Raw genomic sequence first — 14,843 nt, 5'->3', positions numbered from 1 at the left:
ATAGAGCCTGGCACTACTAATGACCAATTGGCAGAATAATTAGATAAAGGTTATTAATAACAATAATAATGAAGATCAACAGAAGAGTGCTGGTGGGTAAAAACTGGGCTATAGCCTGACTGGGAATATTAACATTTCTAAAGAATAAAAGTGTCGATCTGAAATACTTCAGAAAAGAGTAAGAAAGATGGACTTTGGTGATGACTCAGCCATGTTCAGGGCGGTCTGGTTGGGGGTTTCCCACAGTCAAAAGAGAGCACAGGGTTGGAGATCCTAAGGAATGAGTACAACCACCAACTCACCCTGCCCCCCACCTCCAGAAGCAGCCAGCCGCCTTCTCATTATATTCCTGACAATATTTTGGCATCCCCATGCAGCCATTTAGAAGGAGGAAACTTGCTCATCAGGACCACTAAATAAAGAGGACTTTTTCCCCCATGCTGATTGTTATTTTTTAATGGATGGGTGATAAATCAATTGGATGGCTCAGGATTTCTGATATGCCTACAGATGAACTCTGTGAACATCACAGAACATTCTCCCAGGTGGGTCATAGGCTGGACCACGGATCTAGTCTTAACACATTTAAGAAGCTTGAGATCATGGTATGTGTCTTTTCGGACCACAATGGTATGAAGCTAGAAATCAGTGACAAGAAGAAAAATAGAAAATTCACAAATATGTAGAGTCTGAACAACACGATGAGTCAGAGAGCAACCAATGAGTCAGAGAACACATCAAAAAGTAAATTTTAAAAATAACTTGAGACAAATAAAAATGGAAAGGAAACACACCAAAACCTTAGGGGATGCAGTAAAAGCAGTTCTAAGAGGGAGGTTCATAGTGATAAATGCCTGCATTCAAGAAAGTCAAATGAACAACCCAATTTTACCCCCCAAGGAATCAGAAAAAGAAGAACCACCCACAGTTATTAGAAGGAAGAAAATAACACAAATCAGAGTGAAAATAAATGATGAAATAGAAACTAAAATGACATTTCATCAAACGTACATTGCAGGTTCAAATATTTTGGTATATTTAAAAAGTTCCAAACTGCATGAAGAAAAGTGTATGCCAGCTAAGGTGGAAAAATGCCAAACAAGCCCAGAATAGCATTAAATCATAGAAATTATTTTTATCTACACAAGCATTTAATAGCTTGTCCTTGGCACAACACAGGTTCATAAAACAGATTCAATCAAGGTAAGTGAGTCAAGGATTAAGAGGAAATACTGTTATCTTCTTTGAGTCTCGAGATGTAGCCAGAGTTGTTTTCTTGTTTTACTTTAGTAAAAATGTAATTTTTATTTTGACAGTTGTTAAAAATATCAAAGGAGATGTTCTGAGGCAGATTTTCATAATTCTATTAAGTCAGAGCCTCCGATGCACCACTGTGTGCTTAAAAACAGAAGCAGAAAACGCCAGTATGCTGCCCAGACGGGAACTTGGAGTCTGATAACACTGGCATCCCAGGCTTAGCCGTTCCAGCAGGAAGAGCCACCCAGATCGCCCAAGTCCAGCCCTCCAGCACTATGGAAGCTGGACTTTCTCCTCTCCTGCCTCTCCTGCACACCTGCAGCTGTTCCAGATCTGCATCACTGCTGCAGCGGGTCTCACAAGCCAGGGTCTAAACCAAAGGTTAAAGCACAGATCAAGTAAAGAGATAGACTATTTAAACTGAGGGGACTTCCCTGGTGGTCCAGTGGCTAAGATGACATGCTCCCAATGCAGGGGGCCGGGGTTGATCCCTGGTCAGGGAACTAGATCCCACATGCTGCAATTAAAGAGCCCGTTTGCCCCAAGACCTGGTGCAGCCAAATAAATAAATATTTTTTTAAAAAAAGAATATTTAAGCTCACCCCTAAAATCTAGACTGTGTTGTCATCCCAGCTTAAGGCGCATCCACAGGCATGGGTCCACCCATCCCTCTAACCTACATCGCCAGCTTCCCCACCCCTGACAACTCCTCCTCCTTGATTGGAAGCAACAACATACAAAGCCAGATGCCCACGTCAGATTTTCCTCTGACTCCAACTTCAGCGCTTTGTGTCCTCAAAAACCCATCACCGACATCAAAGCTTTTGCTCTCCAGCCTGAGAGGGCTTCAGTCAGGGCTGGTGACTTTATACCCTCGTGATGTGACACTTGCCAGCCACAAAGAACAGAAAAGGAACACAAAACTGTCTCTGCCCATGTTTCAGAGACAAGAGAGCAGGAAGGGGAGCCCTGAGCCAACTTTATTATGAAATAAGCTGAGGGAAAGATCAGCATGTCTAGAGCAACAGGTGCTGGCGTGGAGGGGAGCTCGCTAGCCCATGCTGGGGGGCGTGATGGGGGGTGGGGGCAGCTGGGAGGAGAGGAGCAAAGGGGCTCGCTTGGTAGAGGGTTTCAGAATGAGCCTTCATGCCCTCTGCCTTCTTTGTTTTTGTTTTTCTGTTCTTTTTTTTTAAATTGGAGTATAACTGCTTTACAATGTTGGGTTAGTTTCTGCTGTAGAACACCGTGAATCAGCTGTAAGTACATATATAAGCCCTCCCTCTCGAGCCCTTCTTGAACCCTCATCCCACCCCTCTGCCTTCTTTGTTAATGATGTTCTTTTCCTCTTGGTTTTGAGATCATTCTAGACAAGAAAATTGTAAACAAAACAGTACAGAAAATTCTCAGAAACCCCTTCACCCAGACAGCTTCCCCCGAGGTTATCATCTTCCCTGGTAAAGGATCAAACCAGGAAACTAACCTTGCTATGACACCATGAACTCAACTACACACGCCAGTCACATACCCTCAGGTTTTCATCAACGCCCTTTTTCTATTCCTGGGACCCAGTGGACGGTACCCGATTCTATGTACTCGTTAGTAATTAGTCTCTTTCGTCCACTCCCAGTGGTGACAAGTGTCTTAGCCTCACTTTGCTAGTCTCAATCTCGACATTTGTGAAGAATGCTGCTCAGGTATTTTGTGGCTGCCCCCTCCCGTCATGTTTTCTCATGACCAGACGGGGGTTGAGCATTTGGTGGGGCCAGAAACTCCCACACATGAAGCCTTCCTTCCTGTACTACACCAGGGGATACAAGATCTCAGGGGCTTCCTTGGTGGTTCAGATGGTAAAGAATCTGCCTGCAATGTGGGAGGATCAGGTTCGATCCCTGGGTTGGGAAGATTCCCTGGAGAAGAAAATGGCAACCCACTCCAGTATTTTTGCCTGGAGAATCCCATGGACAGAGGAGCCTGGTGGGCTACAGTCTATGGGGTCGCAAAGAGTTGGACATGACTGACTGACTCAAACACACACACACATACACAGAATCTCCATAGGAAAACAAGGGGATGTCACCCACATCACCTGGATTGGGCAGGGTCTGCCAGGTTCCTCCACTGTAACATTCCTATAAGCCCCTTACTACCCATGCTTACTTAAAGAAAAAAAAAAACAAAAAACTGGAGTTGAGTTGACTTACAATGTTGCATTAATTTCACGTCTAGAACAAAGTGATTCAGATACACTTACTTATCTATTTTTTCAGATATTTTTCCCATATAGGTTATTACAAAATACTGAGTAGAGTTCTCTGTGCTATACAGTAGGTCCACCGCTGGTTATCTATTTTATATATAGTATTGTGTACCTGCCCACCCTGCTCCCTAGGCCCTGGACGGCTTCACAGGAAGCCGTCTCCTGCTGGAAACTCTGAAAAGACCTTCCTATAAGACTGTCCCACACAGACAGATCTTCCAAAGTGTATCTCAGGCATGTCAAGGGTTAAACAGGCTTCCGGGTGCCACCCCCTAAGAATCCTGGGACCCTCCTCAAGAGCCTGTCCCACAGGGTGGAAGAAATAAGACTGCATGACTGATGTTGAAATAAAAATCATCTGGAAGTATTTTCATGTGAAGCTGGTTTTCAGAAACAGAGGCAAAACACACTAACAAAACTAATCTGGGGCATATGGTATTTCTTTCAGGCATGCACATTTCTAATACAAATCTCCTAATCACTTCTACCTTGCTTTTCAGGTTTATTGTCAAGGCAGGTCTTTTTTATTTTTCTCTAAAGGATAACCTCCCTGCCTGAAAGAGCGGGCTCAGGCAGAGAGGCCGTAAGTGCTACCCAACATGATTTTCCCTCCTTGTTTTTTGTTTTTAAAAAATGGGGAGACCAAATATACTCTGATCATGATGAAGTTTTCCAAGTTCAGCTCTTTGGGTTCCTTGCTGACTCTCCCTCCCACTAGGTGGCGCTAAATGTCACATTCAAAGTGGGCTGCTCTCAAGAGTCCCTGAACAGGATTTTTTTTCTTTTTTAAAAGTTTGCAAGAATATCACAAGCCTAACGTCAAGTACTAAGTTTCCTTCTTACTAAATATTTCCTCTTTTCTTTTTTTAAACATTTACCGCTTGTGTGCGTGTTCGGTCACTAAGCCACGTCCCACTCTTTAGGACTTCATTGACTGTAAACAGCCAGGCTCCTCTGTCCATGGGATTTTTCAGGCAACAATACTGGAGTGGGTTCCCATTCCCTCTCCAGGGGATCTTCCCAACCCAGGGATGGAACCTGAGTCTCCTGCATTGGCATGTGGATTCTTTACCACTGAGCCACCTGGGAAGTCCACATTTATAGCCATCTGACAGCAAATCTGAACTTCTGGAATACAGCTTTCAATTTAATACAGATTAAATGTAACAGTCATGACCACATGAGTGATATAAAAAAATCAGAAGTTGTATCACTGGAGGCAAGCAGCTGGGAATATGCTTCAGATCTCTGAACTCGGCATTTCCTCAATTTCTAGGTTCTGGTTTCACATAAGTTTATTTCATATAGGCTAATTTATTAACTGTATCAATATCCCTATGCCTGTAGAGACTTTTTAACTGTATCAAATTAGCAAAGATTTTAAAGTGCTGGCAAACATTTTAAAGACATTCTTACAAATGCAAAGACTAGGCAGCCAAAATATTACTGAAGTGCAATTTCCTCTGGTTATAATATTAAAGGCATATGCCTTAATAAGAAACCTCATTTCCACAATAAGAATTCATCACTTAAGGAGAAACAAACTTTCTCAAAGCTTGAAGTCCAGTATCACTAGGAAGCACACGGAAAAATGATGCTCTTTATCAGCTAAGTTCCTGTTCCTTGGTGGAGAAAGGGAAAGCTTTTCCCTAAGGAAAAGCGCTACATCTATGAAGCTTCCGACCCAGCAACCTGAGTGATGGTAAGTGTGATGTGCAGTTGTTCAAATGCATCCTGTAGAGACAGGCAAGCCTTAGTTGTTTATATCAAGTGGGTTTGTTTGCTCTGTGACACTCTCCTCCTAAGACGGGAGCTTCTGGCATATGTAAGGTCACTCCCTCTTGTCATTAACTGCAAAAGCTTACTTTGTTCTCATGGCCCCTCCAGAACGCAGATTTGGCATGTCCTCTTTCTGGGCCCATCCACAGACATTTCCATGAGACAAATATTTGGGCCAGACCGTTTTTAGGTTTTTTTTTTTTTTTTATTTTAAGGGAAGGTAGGAGATGACAAAAGGATTTTTGCTCCTAGATGGCCGTGCGCTTCACATACGCTCTATCAGCAAGTGATGAAGCTCATCGCTCTAAGCGAATAATCACTCACACCAGGCATTCCCACTCTGGACTGTACCAAGCATGGCTTTGCTGTTGTTGTTGTTTTAATGGCTGGACTCAATATCCTAGACCCTGTTTCACTTGAGTCTGATACTGCTTAGAAGTTCCCGAACCACTAAGTAACATTCCTGTTATCAGTTCTATCATTTGTCCACCTACTGGCTGCCTGCTCTTGAATGTGGGTTCAGGCACAAACCTGAGTGCATGAGCACACACACACACACACACAGAGACGAGACTGTTGTCTTGCCGGGGAGGTCTACCAGGGGATGAACCCAGGGCCAACAAAATGGCAGCATGAGGCGTCTCGAAGGCACCGTCTGCAACCTCCCACTCGATGGAACGCGTCCAGTCACTAAGGACTCCTGGGAGCAAATGAATGAAAGACATGATGCCCTTTCCCCCTCCAAAGACACAGGACTCGGGGCCCAAAGCTGCTTCTCCCCACTTCCCTCCTCGACCTTTCAGCCCTTCCAAGGTCCTTCACTCCCCTCTGAGGACACAGGGCCTCTTTGGACGGCAGTCCCCAGGACCTTGCATGGGTGGCCAGACTCCTGTGGCTCAAATTTCATCCCCCACCCTTCCTGCAGAAGGGCTGGTGGCTCACAAGGGTGGGAAAGCGAACACGGGGTGCTCTGCAGCTGCTCCCAGCTGCTCTGAGACGCCCATCACCCCCGATACGAACTGAAAGGGCCTCTGCTCAGCCTGCCTGTCCCCGGGATGATAAACAAGGCCGTGATCGGGAAGGGCCAGAGAGCTTCACATTCTGAAGCCATGGAAAGAACCATCTCCTGAACTCCAAGCTGAGTCACCTCTGATCTTCCTGGATACTACACGGGGATCCCCAAACTCCGGGACCTAAAGCCTGATGATCAGAGGTGGAGCTCATGTAACCATAACAGAAATAAAGTGCATGATAAATGTAATATGTTTGGATAATTCTGAAACCATCCCCCACCCCAAGTCCGTGGAAAAATTGTCTTCTACCAAGCCGTGCCTGGTGCTAAAAGGCTGGGGACCACTGCCACAGAGTATAATAATATTGGCAACATTTTTCTCTGTGGAAATCATCCGGTCTCACTAAAAAAACTGAATCAAAATATAGGAATGAGACATGCTAGCATAAGAGATTAGACAAGGAACACTTAACTATCTTGTCCCAAAATAAAAGACTGAAGTGCTACAGAATGCAAACATATACATACATATATAAATACATAGTATGTATAAGCGCACACACGTATCTTTAAATACTTTATAAATAGGTATTTTTTATCTTAGGAGGTAAGATAAAAGCTAAGGTATCTTTTTAGGAGAAAAATAACCATACATTATAATTGGTGCAAATATACAAGCAGAGTGGAGGAGGGGGGTTCTTATTGAATTCCAAGTTCACCTGGTCTTGAACTACAGCAGAGGTATCTAGTCTTAACTTTCAGAAGAAATCTTAAAGTTTTGAAATTAATGCAACAATTCCCCACTTTTCTCGAGGAACCCGCCACACATCCGATGGACGCGGAGACAGAGCATGGCGAAGGACTGCTTTCCAGTGATGCGTGAGCCAGACATTTGTCGTCGTCCTTGATAGCATGTCGGCTAAATTAAGTCATGAGGAATGTTTTCTAAACCCCATCAGGGCAGAGTTTCATATCCAGAAAACTCCATTGAAGCTCCCTAAATTATCATTAACAAATTCCCTGGCATAGTAAAATGTCCCTATGTTTCACTGATTTGACAGTACTATTCGGACAGTTTAAATCAATATGAATAATTTCCTTTTTAGAGATTTTGAATAAACTTGTTTTCTTAAGCTTTGCTACACACTTGTCCAAACGAAGAAACGATTGATTACACTATTTCTGGGATGTAGTTTAAAAAGTACCATTAATTTTCTTCCCCAGAGAGAGAAATGTATTGACACGTCCTAGCAACAAGCGTTTTAAACGATCAAACTCAATTTCCAAGACATTTTCCTCCAAACTTCCCATCAGCAACAGATTTGTGCCATCATCAGGACGGTAGGGGGCGCTGCCACAACAAACTATTCTGGCAAATGGAGAGAAACTTCACAGGGTGAAAAAACAAGGCTAGATTTGCATGATTCTCCCATGTCAAAGAGCATCTAAAACATATTGTACAGATTTTTTTTTTTTTTTTTGCTTGGAATAACTCACATAAGGGCTCAAATACTAGGGTTTTCTTTCTGTTCCTGTTAGGGGGGGGGCGGGTGGGAGAGGGTGGAGGTGACATTTCATAAGTGTGTGTTAGAAATCCTATATTACAATTCTGGGACTGAATGAGGAAGGTCTAAAAGGAATCCCTTTACCTAAAATACTGCCTATACACAAGAGCTAAAACGTGCCTAATAGATGGTGCTGTGTGTGATTTTCTTTTTCATGTTTAAGTCTTCAGTCTTTTCCACAAATATCTAACTCCAAGTTCAGAACCAAGATGAAAGAGAACTGTGGCAAAATTTCATTAAATAATCGCATAATCCAGCCTCCATAGGTTGGACTTTTTTAATAAGAGTTTTCCATGTAATTGAGTTAAACTTAAATTTATGCATCCAATAAAAGCCCATTGCAAATGGTAAAACAAAGACATTGCTCCAACACTCAGAAAATTAAATCCACCAAACCATGAAGTCTACTGTGCAGTTATTTTTGTAACCACCATAAATTGCTTTATAAAACTCCTCTACCCAAGTAAACAATCCAAGGAGATATTTACTTTACAGCATGCATCCAGTTTCCAAGCAAGAGAGCAGCCTAAAAGTTTATGACTTTTTCTTCTTTTTCTAAATTGCCTCTCCCTTTTAAAAAAAAAAAAAAAAAAAAAAAAAAACAACAACTTGTGTTTCTAGTTACCTTGAAACCTTCCTTCTCTTACACAAGCTCAGAAAGGTCCACGGAAAATAAGATCCAGCTCTCTGAATATACTGTACCCTCAGCTACTCATCTCTGAAACGGGAAGAAACAATCCTACTTTGTGGAAATGAAGTCTATGTGGCGAAATGAAAATACAGGGGGTTAGTACTAAATATTTCACCACATAACAGCACCTCAGAGTCCAACATTGTCTTAGATGTTTTGGGGCAGTCGGCTTGAAATGTGTTCACTTACAGCCATGTACCGGGCCGCATTCAATGCAAACTGCTTTAGATAAGAGTTTTAGGGGGTCTTTAATCACGTCTTTCTTGTGTCCTTGATGGAAAAAACAGAGCTGCCTTTGTGCTAAGAAGAAGGACCTGTTGTTTCCAGATTCAACAGGTCATTTTTATAAGAACTTCCCAGAGGATACAACAGAAATGACAGAAACACAGGGGGATTTTTTTAAGTGGCTGATGATTTTAAATGATATATATCCCATAGCACGGGAAGGCTGTTTGTTTTTCTTTCCAACAAATGGAAAGTTACTGTTTGAAACATGTTTAATGTTCAAGTTTGACTTTTAGGACGAAACCGTTTTCTCCTGAGTTGGGTTACTGTAAATTTGCTCCCTGTGCTTGACTCTCAAGTAAATAAACTTGTCAAATCACGTCCATTTCTCTTTGGGGGATGAATGGCTAATTGAGTGGGCTTTTGAAATATACTTAAATGGTGCTGTAACTTTTGTAATATCATTTCAGTTAAAATAATAAGGAGAAGGCACATTTAATGTACAAGATAAAACTTTAGAAAATGGAAAATTCCAGCGTATTTTTCCTTATGCTCCAAGGAGAGAAAAAAGCACCAATATTTTATGGCAAACAAAACCCAGGTGACACTAAGATTTATTAGAGTTTGGCTTATTCTGTTATTAAAGGTGGTCTGAATTTGAGAAGACTGGCAAATTTAAGATTAAGATCTAAATCAGCCTTGTTTCCTACACTGCATTAGGAGGGTTTTTTCACAGTGTTACCAAGATTCCTATTTTTCCCCCACTTTTCTTCCTTTAACAAAAATTTCGGCTACCTCATTTATAAAGGGAATTGTTTGAAGATCTTTAGAAAAGTTTCTGCCAGTCCAGAGACAAAAGGTACTCTTTCCCACAAATACAGAAGGCATTTTGTGCAATTTCCTTGCCCTAAACAAAAGTTATTGCCAACAAAGCCTTTTTTAAAACACACTCACATACATACCGCCAAACCTAGAGTCTAGTTCTAGACACTTTAAGTGTCTGTATTACTTACCACTCAGAACAATTATCTATATTACTTACCACCCAGGACAATTCTCTGGCAAACAGTTAAGATAAGTAAATAAATAGGCGATGGCAAAGACTGCATTAACCCCAGGGAACCGCCCAGAAGATAAGGAGAAATAGAAACAGGTTTCCTTGGGGAAAGGATCCACTAGGTTACTTATCTAGTAATTGGTGAGCAGGTTTCTAACTTGGCAGGGACATTTTCTCTCTCTGCTTCCACAGAGTAGGAGAAAATGAAGAGATGGGCTATCTGGGGGGAAAGGAATCCGAAAAACTAAAGAAAAATATCTCCAAGGCCAAAATATCCACCCCCCCACCCTCATCCATTTTATTGTGGAAATAATGTCTATATGGCAAATCGAAAATACAGGAGTTTAGTACTAAATATTTCGCCATATTTAGACAGAGGCAGGGTGGGGGAAAGACCCCTCATCTTAAGGACAGCTACTGGTGACCCTCTGCCCTCTGATGAAATCGGGGAGGGAGATGCACTGGGTGAGGGTCGCCAAGGGCTCCTGGGCCCCCACCGCGAGCTCCGGCCGCCCCCTCCCTGCCCCACGTCCGCTCACCGGTACCAGGCGAGGCCCTTGTCGTAGCTACGGTCGAAGAAGTGGGGCTCTGCGCCCACCGCGCGCACGTCGGGGTGCACGCGCAGGAACTCCAGCAGCGCCCGCGTGCCGCCCTTCTTCACGCCGATGATGATGGCCTGCGGCAGCTGCTTGCTCCCCTCGTCCAGCAGCAGGGCCAAGGTCCCCGGCGGAGTCTCGGCCACGCTGCTCCCGGCCCCGGAGCCGCCGAGACTCCCCGCCAGCCCGGGGGGCTCCTCTTCCCCGGCCGCCTCCTCGCGGTCGGCTCGCGGGACGGGCGGCCGGCGCCTCGGCCGCGGCCGCACTTGCAGGAGGCGCTTCCTTCGCGCGGCCACCGGCCACGCGGCCAGCTCCCCCGGGCCTCCGGCCGGGACGCCGCGGCCCGGGGTCCCCGCCTCCTCGCCGCCGCCCGACCGCCCCACGACGGGGCCCGATAGGGTCTGGCAGCGCTCGGCCAGGCAGTAGAAGACGTAGAGGGACGTGAGCAGAGAGCAGAGCATCAGCAAGAACTTGCGGAAGACGCTGCGGGACAGCGGCTCGGCCGAGGTGGGGTGGGCGCCGGCCGGGCCCGGAGGGGCCATCCTAGCCGGAGGCAACGTCGGGCAGCGCGCGGGCCATGCTAGGCCGGGACTCCGCCAAGTGCCGGGACATCCTCCGGGGGCTCCTGCGCGCTGGACCGAGGCCACATCGCCCTGCGCCCCCGCGGCCGTGCGAGCTGCCCGGGCGGCAGCAGCCGGGGCTCCTCCGGGAGATGGAGGCCCCAGAGCCGCGCGCGGGATCCCAGCCTCCGGTCGGTCGAGGGGGCGGGAAAGGGGACGTGATGCCGTGCTTAAGAAACCATCGTCTTAGACTCGTCCAAGTCCTCAGCCCGGGGCCGCGCTCGGCGCCCCAAGTCCCCGAGAATTGCCGGAACGGGGATCTCGGCGGCGGGTGGCGAAGGAGTGCGTCTCAGCCCCGGGCAGGAGCAGCCTCTCAGCGCGCGTCCCAGCTCAGCGATCGTGCATCCCTCGCTTGGTACCGGAGAGCGGACGCCCGTCTCCCGGGCCGCTGGGCTCCGCGCGCTCCAGACCGCGGCGGGGACAGCGCCTCCAAGTCGCCGCCTGCTCGGTCCCCGGCCCGCCTGGGTGCGCGCTCCCGGCCCTGGGGCGAGGTCCCCCGAGTCCCTCTGCCGAAGCAGGAACCAGAGGGGCCGCGCCCAGTCGTCCGCCCCTCTCCGTGCGCGCCCGGCCGCTCCGGCTGCTCTTGGCCCCACCTGGGAGCGGCGCGGCTGAACCGGACTGCGCGGGACCCGTCTGCAGCCGCGGCCACTGCGCTCCCCGCCTCCCCGCCGCCTCCCGGGCAGTCGCCGCCGCCACACGTGGAGCTCCGAGGGCAGCAAACTTGTCGGTGACGTCAGCGGCCGGGGCCGGACCAGCCCCCGGAGGAGCGCAGGGGGAGCGGACGGGTGCGCCGGGGAGAAGGTGGCGCGGACCCCGCGGCGGCCGCCCAATGACCGCGGAGAGGGCGGGGGCGACCGAGGCGACGCCCCTTCCCTACTCCGCCCACCCCGCCCCCTCCACCCCAGCCGGCTGCCTCGCCCCCTCGGAGCCGGGAGGGGTCTGCGGCGGTTCCTGGGACCTCTGACCGGCAGGCGCGGGGGCCGGATCCCCGGGACCTGACTTCCACCCCGCGAGGCACGCGCTCCATCAGGGGCTCCCAAACCACTCCGACGCCACTCAGCCCAGCGCAGCCCCGACCCCTCCGATGCCTGTGCTCGGGGTCCCTCCCTCCAGGGTCGCTTCGTTCTGACCCCGGAGCCGCCAGCTCCCCACCTCCGCGAACCTTCGGAAGTTTCGCTGTTGGCGGTTCCCGGGACCGCGCCGGGCGCCGCGCCCCCGGCTGTCCGGGGCGAACTGGATTCCTTCGCTGCGGCTTCGCCTCCCACCTACCCTGCTGTCCACTGCGGACTCCCGGGCCAAGCCTTCTGCCCGCAGCAGCTTTTGGTGCTTTGTTGTTTTTTTCATTTCATTGTTTCCCGAATGCTAGTTTAGGATGATCAAAGTTTCCCTGGACCTGGAAAGGACCAATCTTTTAGGAAACGAGCCAAAAACTGAATCAAATGGAGAAATTCAGAATTTTTTTTTAAAAGAAATCAACTCCGATTCCAAATCCATAGGCGCAGTTTTTGATGAAGGAATTCTTTTAGTGTTGTTGTGCGTGTGTGCGTGTGTGTGTGTGTGTGTGTGTGTGTGTGTGTGTGCTTTCGTGCGCGAGCGTGCGCGCGCCCCAGTGCGGAGTTAAATGTCTTCTGAGCAGCGGTTTCCTGGTTCGCTTGCCCCCCCTGACCCTACATCCTCTCCGCGCGCTCCTCAGAGAGCGGGTCAGAAAGGCCTACAAATCGCCTTGCTGTTTAATGGAGGGAGGTGGCCCGTGGAACCTGCATGAGGTGGTTTTTAATTCCAATCCGATTTGTTCCTGATTTCTTGGTTTCCTGGTCTCAGCAGGATGCCCCGCAATGTGGGCGGTAGCCTGGCCGCCTCACCCTCACCCTTGCAGGCCATGCCGGCGGCTTTCGGGGCGCCCGGTGGGTCTGCCCAGGGCTGGCCGCGGCCGCGGGGCCGGGGTGCGGGGGGCTCCTGCTGCCCAGTGTGGGAACTTGGCCCGCCTGCCTTCCCGCGCTCCATCTGACGTGGAAGTGAAGTCTTTATAACCTTTCCAGGGCGATCTGGGTGCCTGGGTGGAATTGCTGTATGTGTGCCAGCTGGATAAATACTGAGGGCTGGACGTGGTTTTCTGTTTATGAAGTGCCAATCCCAGCCTTTTCTGTTCACTGATGAAGAGTTTGTTAGGTTCTGCTGCCATAAAGCAATGAACTTTTACAAGGATGAGCAATAAGTCCTGCCAAGCTTTAATGCCTCATTGTGTCCTAATACTGGATGTCAACAGTCTAGTTGAGCTTTAATATATTTTAGTTTATCTCTAGGTGTTTCAGTCTGACTTGCAGAAGTAAGACCAGAAAAAAAAAAAAAAGAAGATAATTTTAAAGTTATTCTGAAAACATGTGCAATCCCATAAATGTTTACAAACATGGTTGGATTTTCCCATCTGGAAATGGTGGTGGCCAAGTTCCCTTCGAGCTTCAGCTCCAACATGGCTTTCACATTCCAAGTACAGGTATTTCCTTTACGTGGGTATTAAACACCCACACTGTGTAGGAGACTGGGGTTCTCAGAACCACTCACACCCTATCTAGCCCTAGGGCAGCCCTGTACCTTAGAAATAAAACATAAGCCGTGAATACAAGCCCCATAGGTCATTTTAAATGTCTAGTAGCCACCTAAACACGGTAAAAAGAAACAGGTGAAGTTGATTTTAGTAATATATTCTACATACCTAGAAATGCGATTTTAACATGTCAATATAAAAATGACTGAGGTCATTTATGTTCTTTCTTTTCATACAAAGTCTTTAAAATCTAGCGTGTGTTTGGCACCGCAGTGGCCAAACCATCATGGAAGCCAGAGAGCTTGGGAGCCTGTTGATGTCAGCTCTCCAGGTGAGCCTCCTGGAGCAGAAGCAGGGGGTGACATGGATCTGGATGAGCAAGCAGCCAATGTCCTGCATGTGGGGAAACACAGGTCTTAGGGGCTTGTAATCTCAATGAGACAAAACATGCACACACTCTTTAGAATGCAACAGTGCGCTGTATTCCAGTGAGTGACTGACAGTGCTGCCCACTCACCAGATTCATATCCAGCTCCTGGATATGCCCTGAAAGATGGCCAAGATTTCCCAAAGTAAGTGGAATTGAAGAAGGACCTTGTTGAAGATCGAGTAAGATTGTTGCAGGTGGAGATGAGCATAGTGGTATTTCCAGACTGAGAAACGAGCAAAATTATTATAAGACCATATTAAGAAGTGTTTTTACCACTGTTTTTGTTGTTGCTTAGTCACTAAGTCCTGCCTGACTTGTTCGAGACCCTGTGGTCTGTAGACTACCCTGCTTTTCTATCCATGGGATTTCCCAGGCAAGAATACTGGAGTGGATTGCTGTTTCCTTCTCCAGGGGATCTTCCTGACCCATGAACTGAACCTGTGTCTCCTGCATTGGCAGGTGAATTCTTCACTGCTGAGCCACCAGGGAAGCTGTCTTACTGCTGTTAGTGGCCAGTATTAGTCTCTGAAGTTTGGAAAAGAAAGGATGATGAGGGAGAGAGACTAATGATATTTACTAAAGGCCAAGTAAGGAGCTGGGGCTTGCTCCTAGCAGGTCTTCCTCTAAGTGGATGCTCAAGCCTTTTCTTGCCATTTCCAGTGTTGAAAGAGGCCAGAGTTTCCCCAGCTACATCCCAAATCCTGGCGGGTGTTCCATAGCAAAGTATTCTGCAATAGAATAAATTCGAAAGACTGTACCCTCTTGAGTATTCCCAATAGACATTAGCATGTTACAGTCTCTGAGATGAC

General features: G+C 47.5%; 1 protein-coding gene across 1 annotated transcript in view; it reads right to left on the bottom strand.

Moving 5' to 3' along the window:
* The window catches only part of HS3ST3A1 (heparan sulfate-glucosamine 3-sulfotransferase 3A1), an 84,757-nt gene extending 73,776 nt beyond the window's left edge, over positions 1–10,981 (bottom strand). Inside the window, exon 1 of the mRNA XM_055576474.1 lies at positions 10,383–10,981. Within this exon, the coding sequence (XP_055432449.1) occupies positions 10,383–10,981 (599 nt within the window). The remainder of the gene's footprint in view (positions 1–10,382) is intronic.
* Positions 10,982–14,843: the final 3,862 nt, after the last annotated feature.

Source organism: Bubalus kerabau, chromosome 4 (assembly GCF_029407905.1).
Source record: "Bubalus kerabau isolate K-KA32 ecotype Philippines breed swamp buffalo chromosome 4, PCC_UOA_SB_1v2, whole genome shotgun sequence".
Lineage (NCBI taxonomy): Eukaryota > Metazoa > Chordata > Mammalia > Artiodactyla > Bovidae > Bubalus > Bubalus kerabau.
This window is presented reverse-complemented; position numbering and strand designations above follow the sequence as displayed.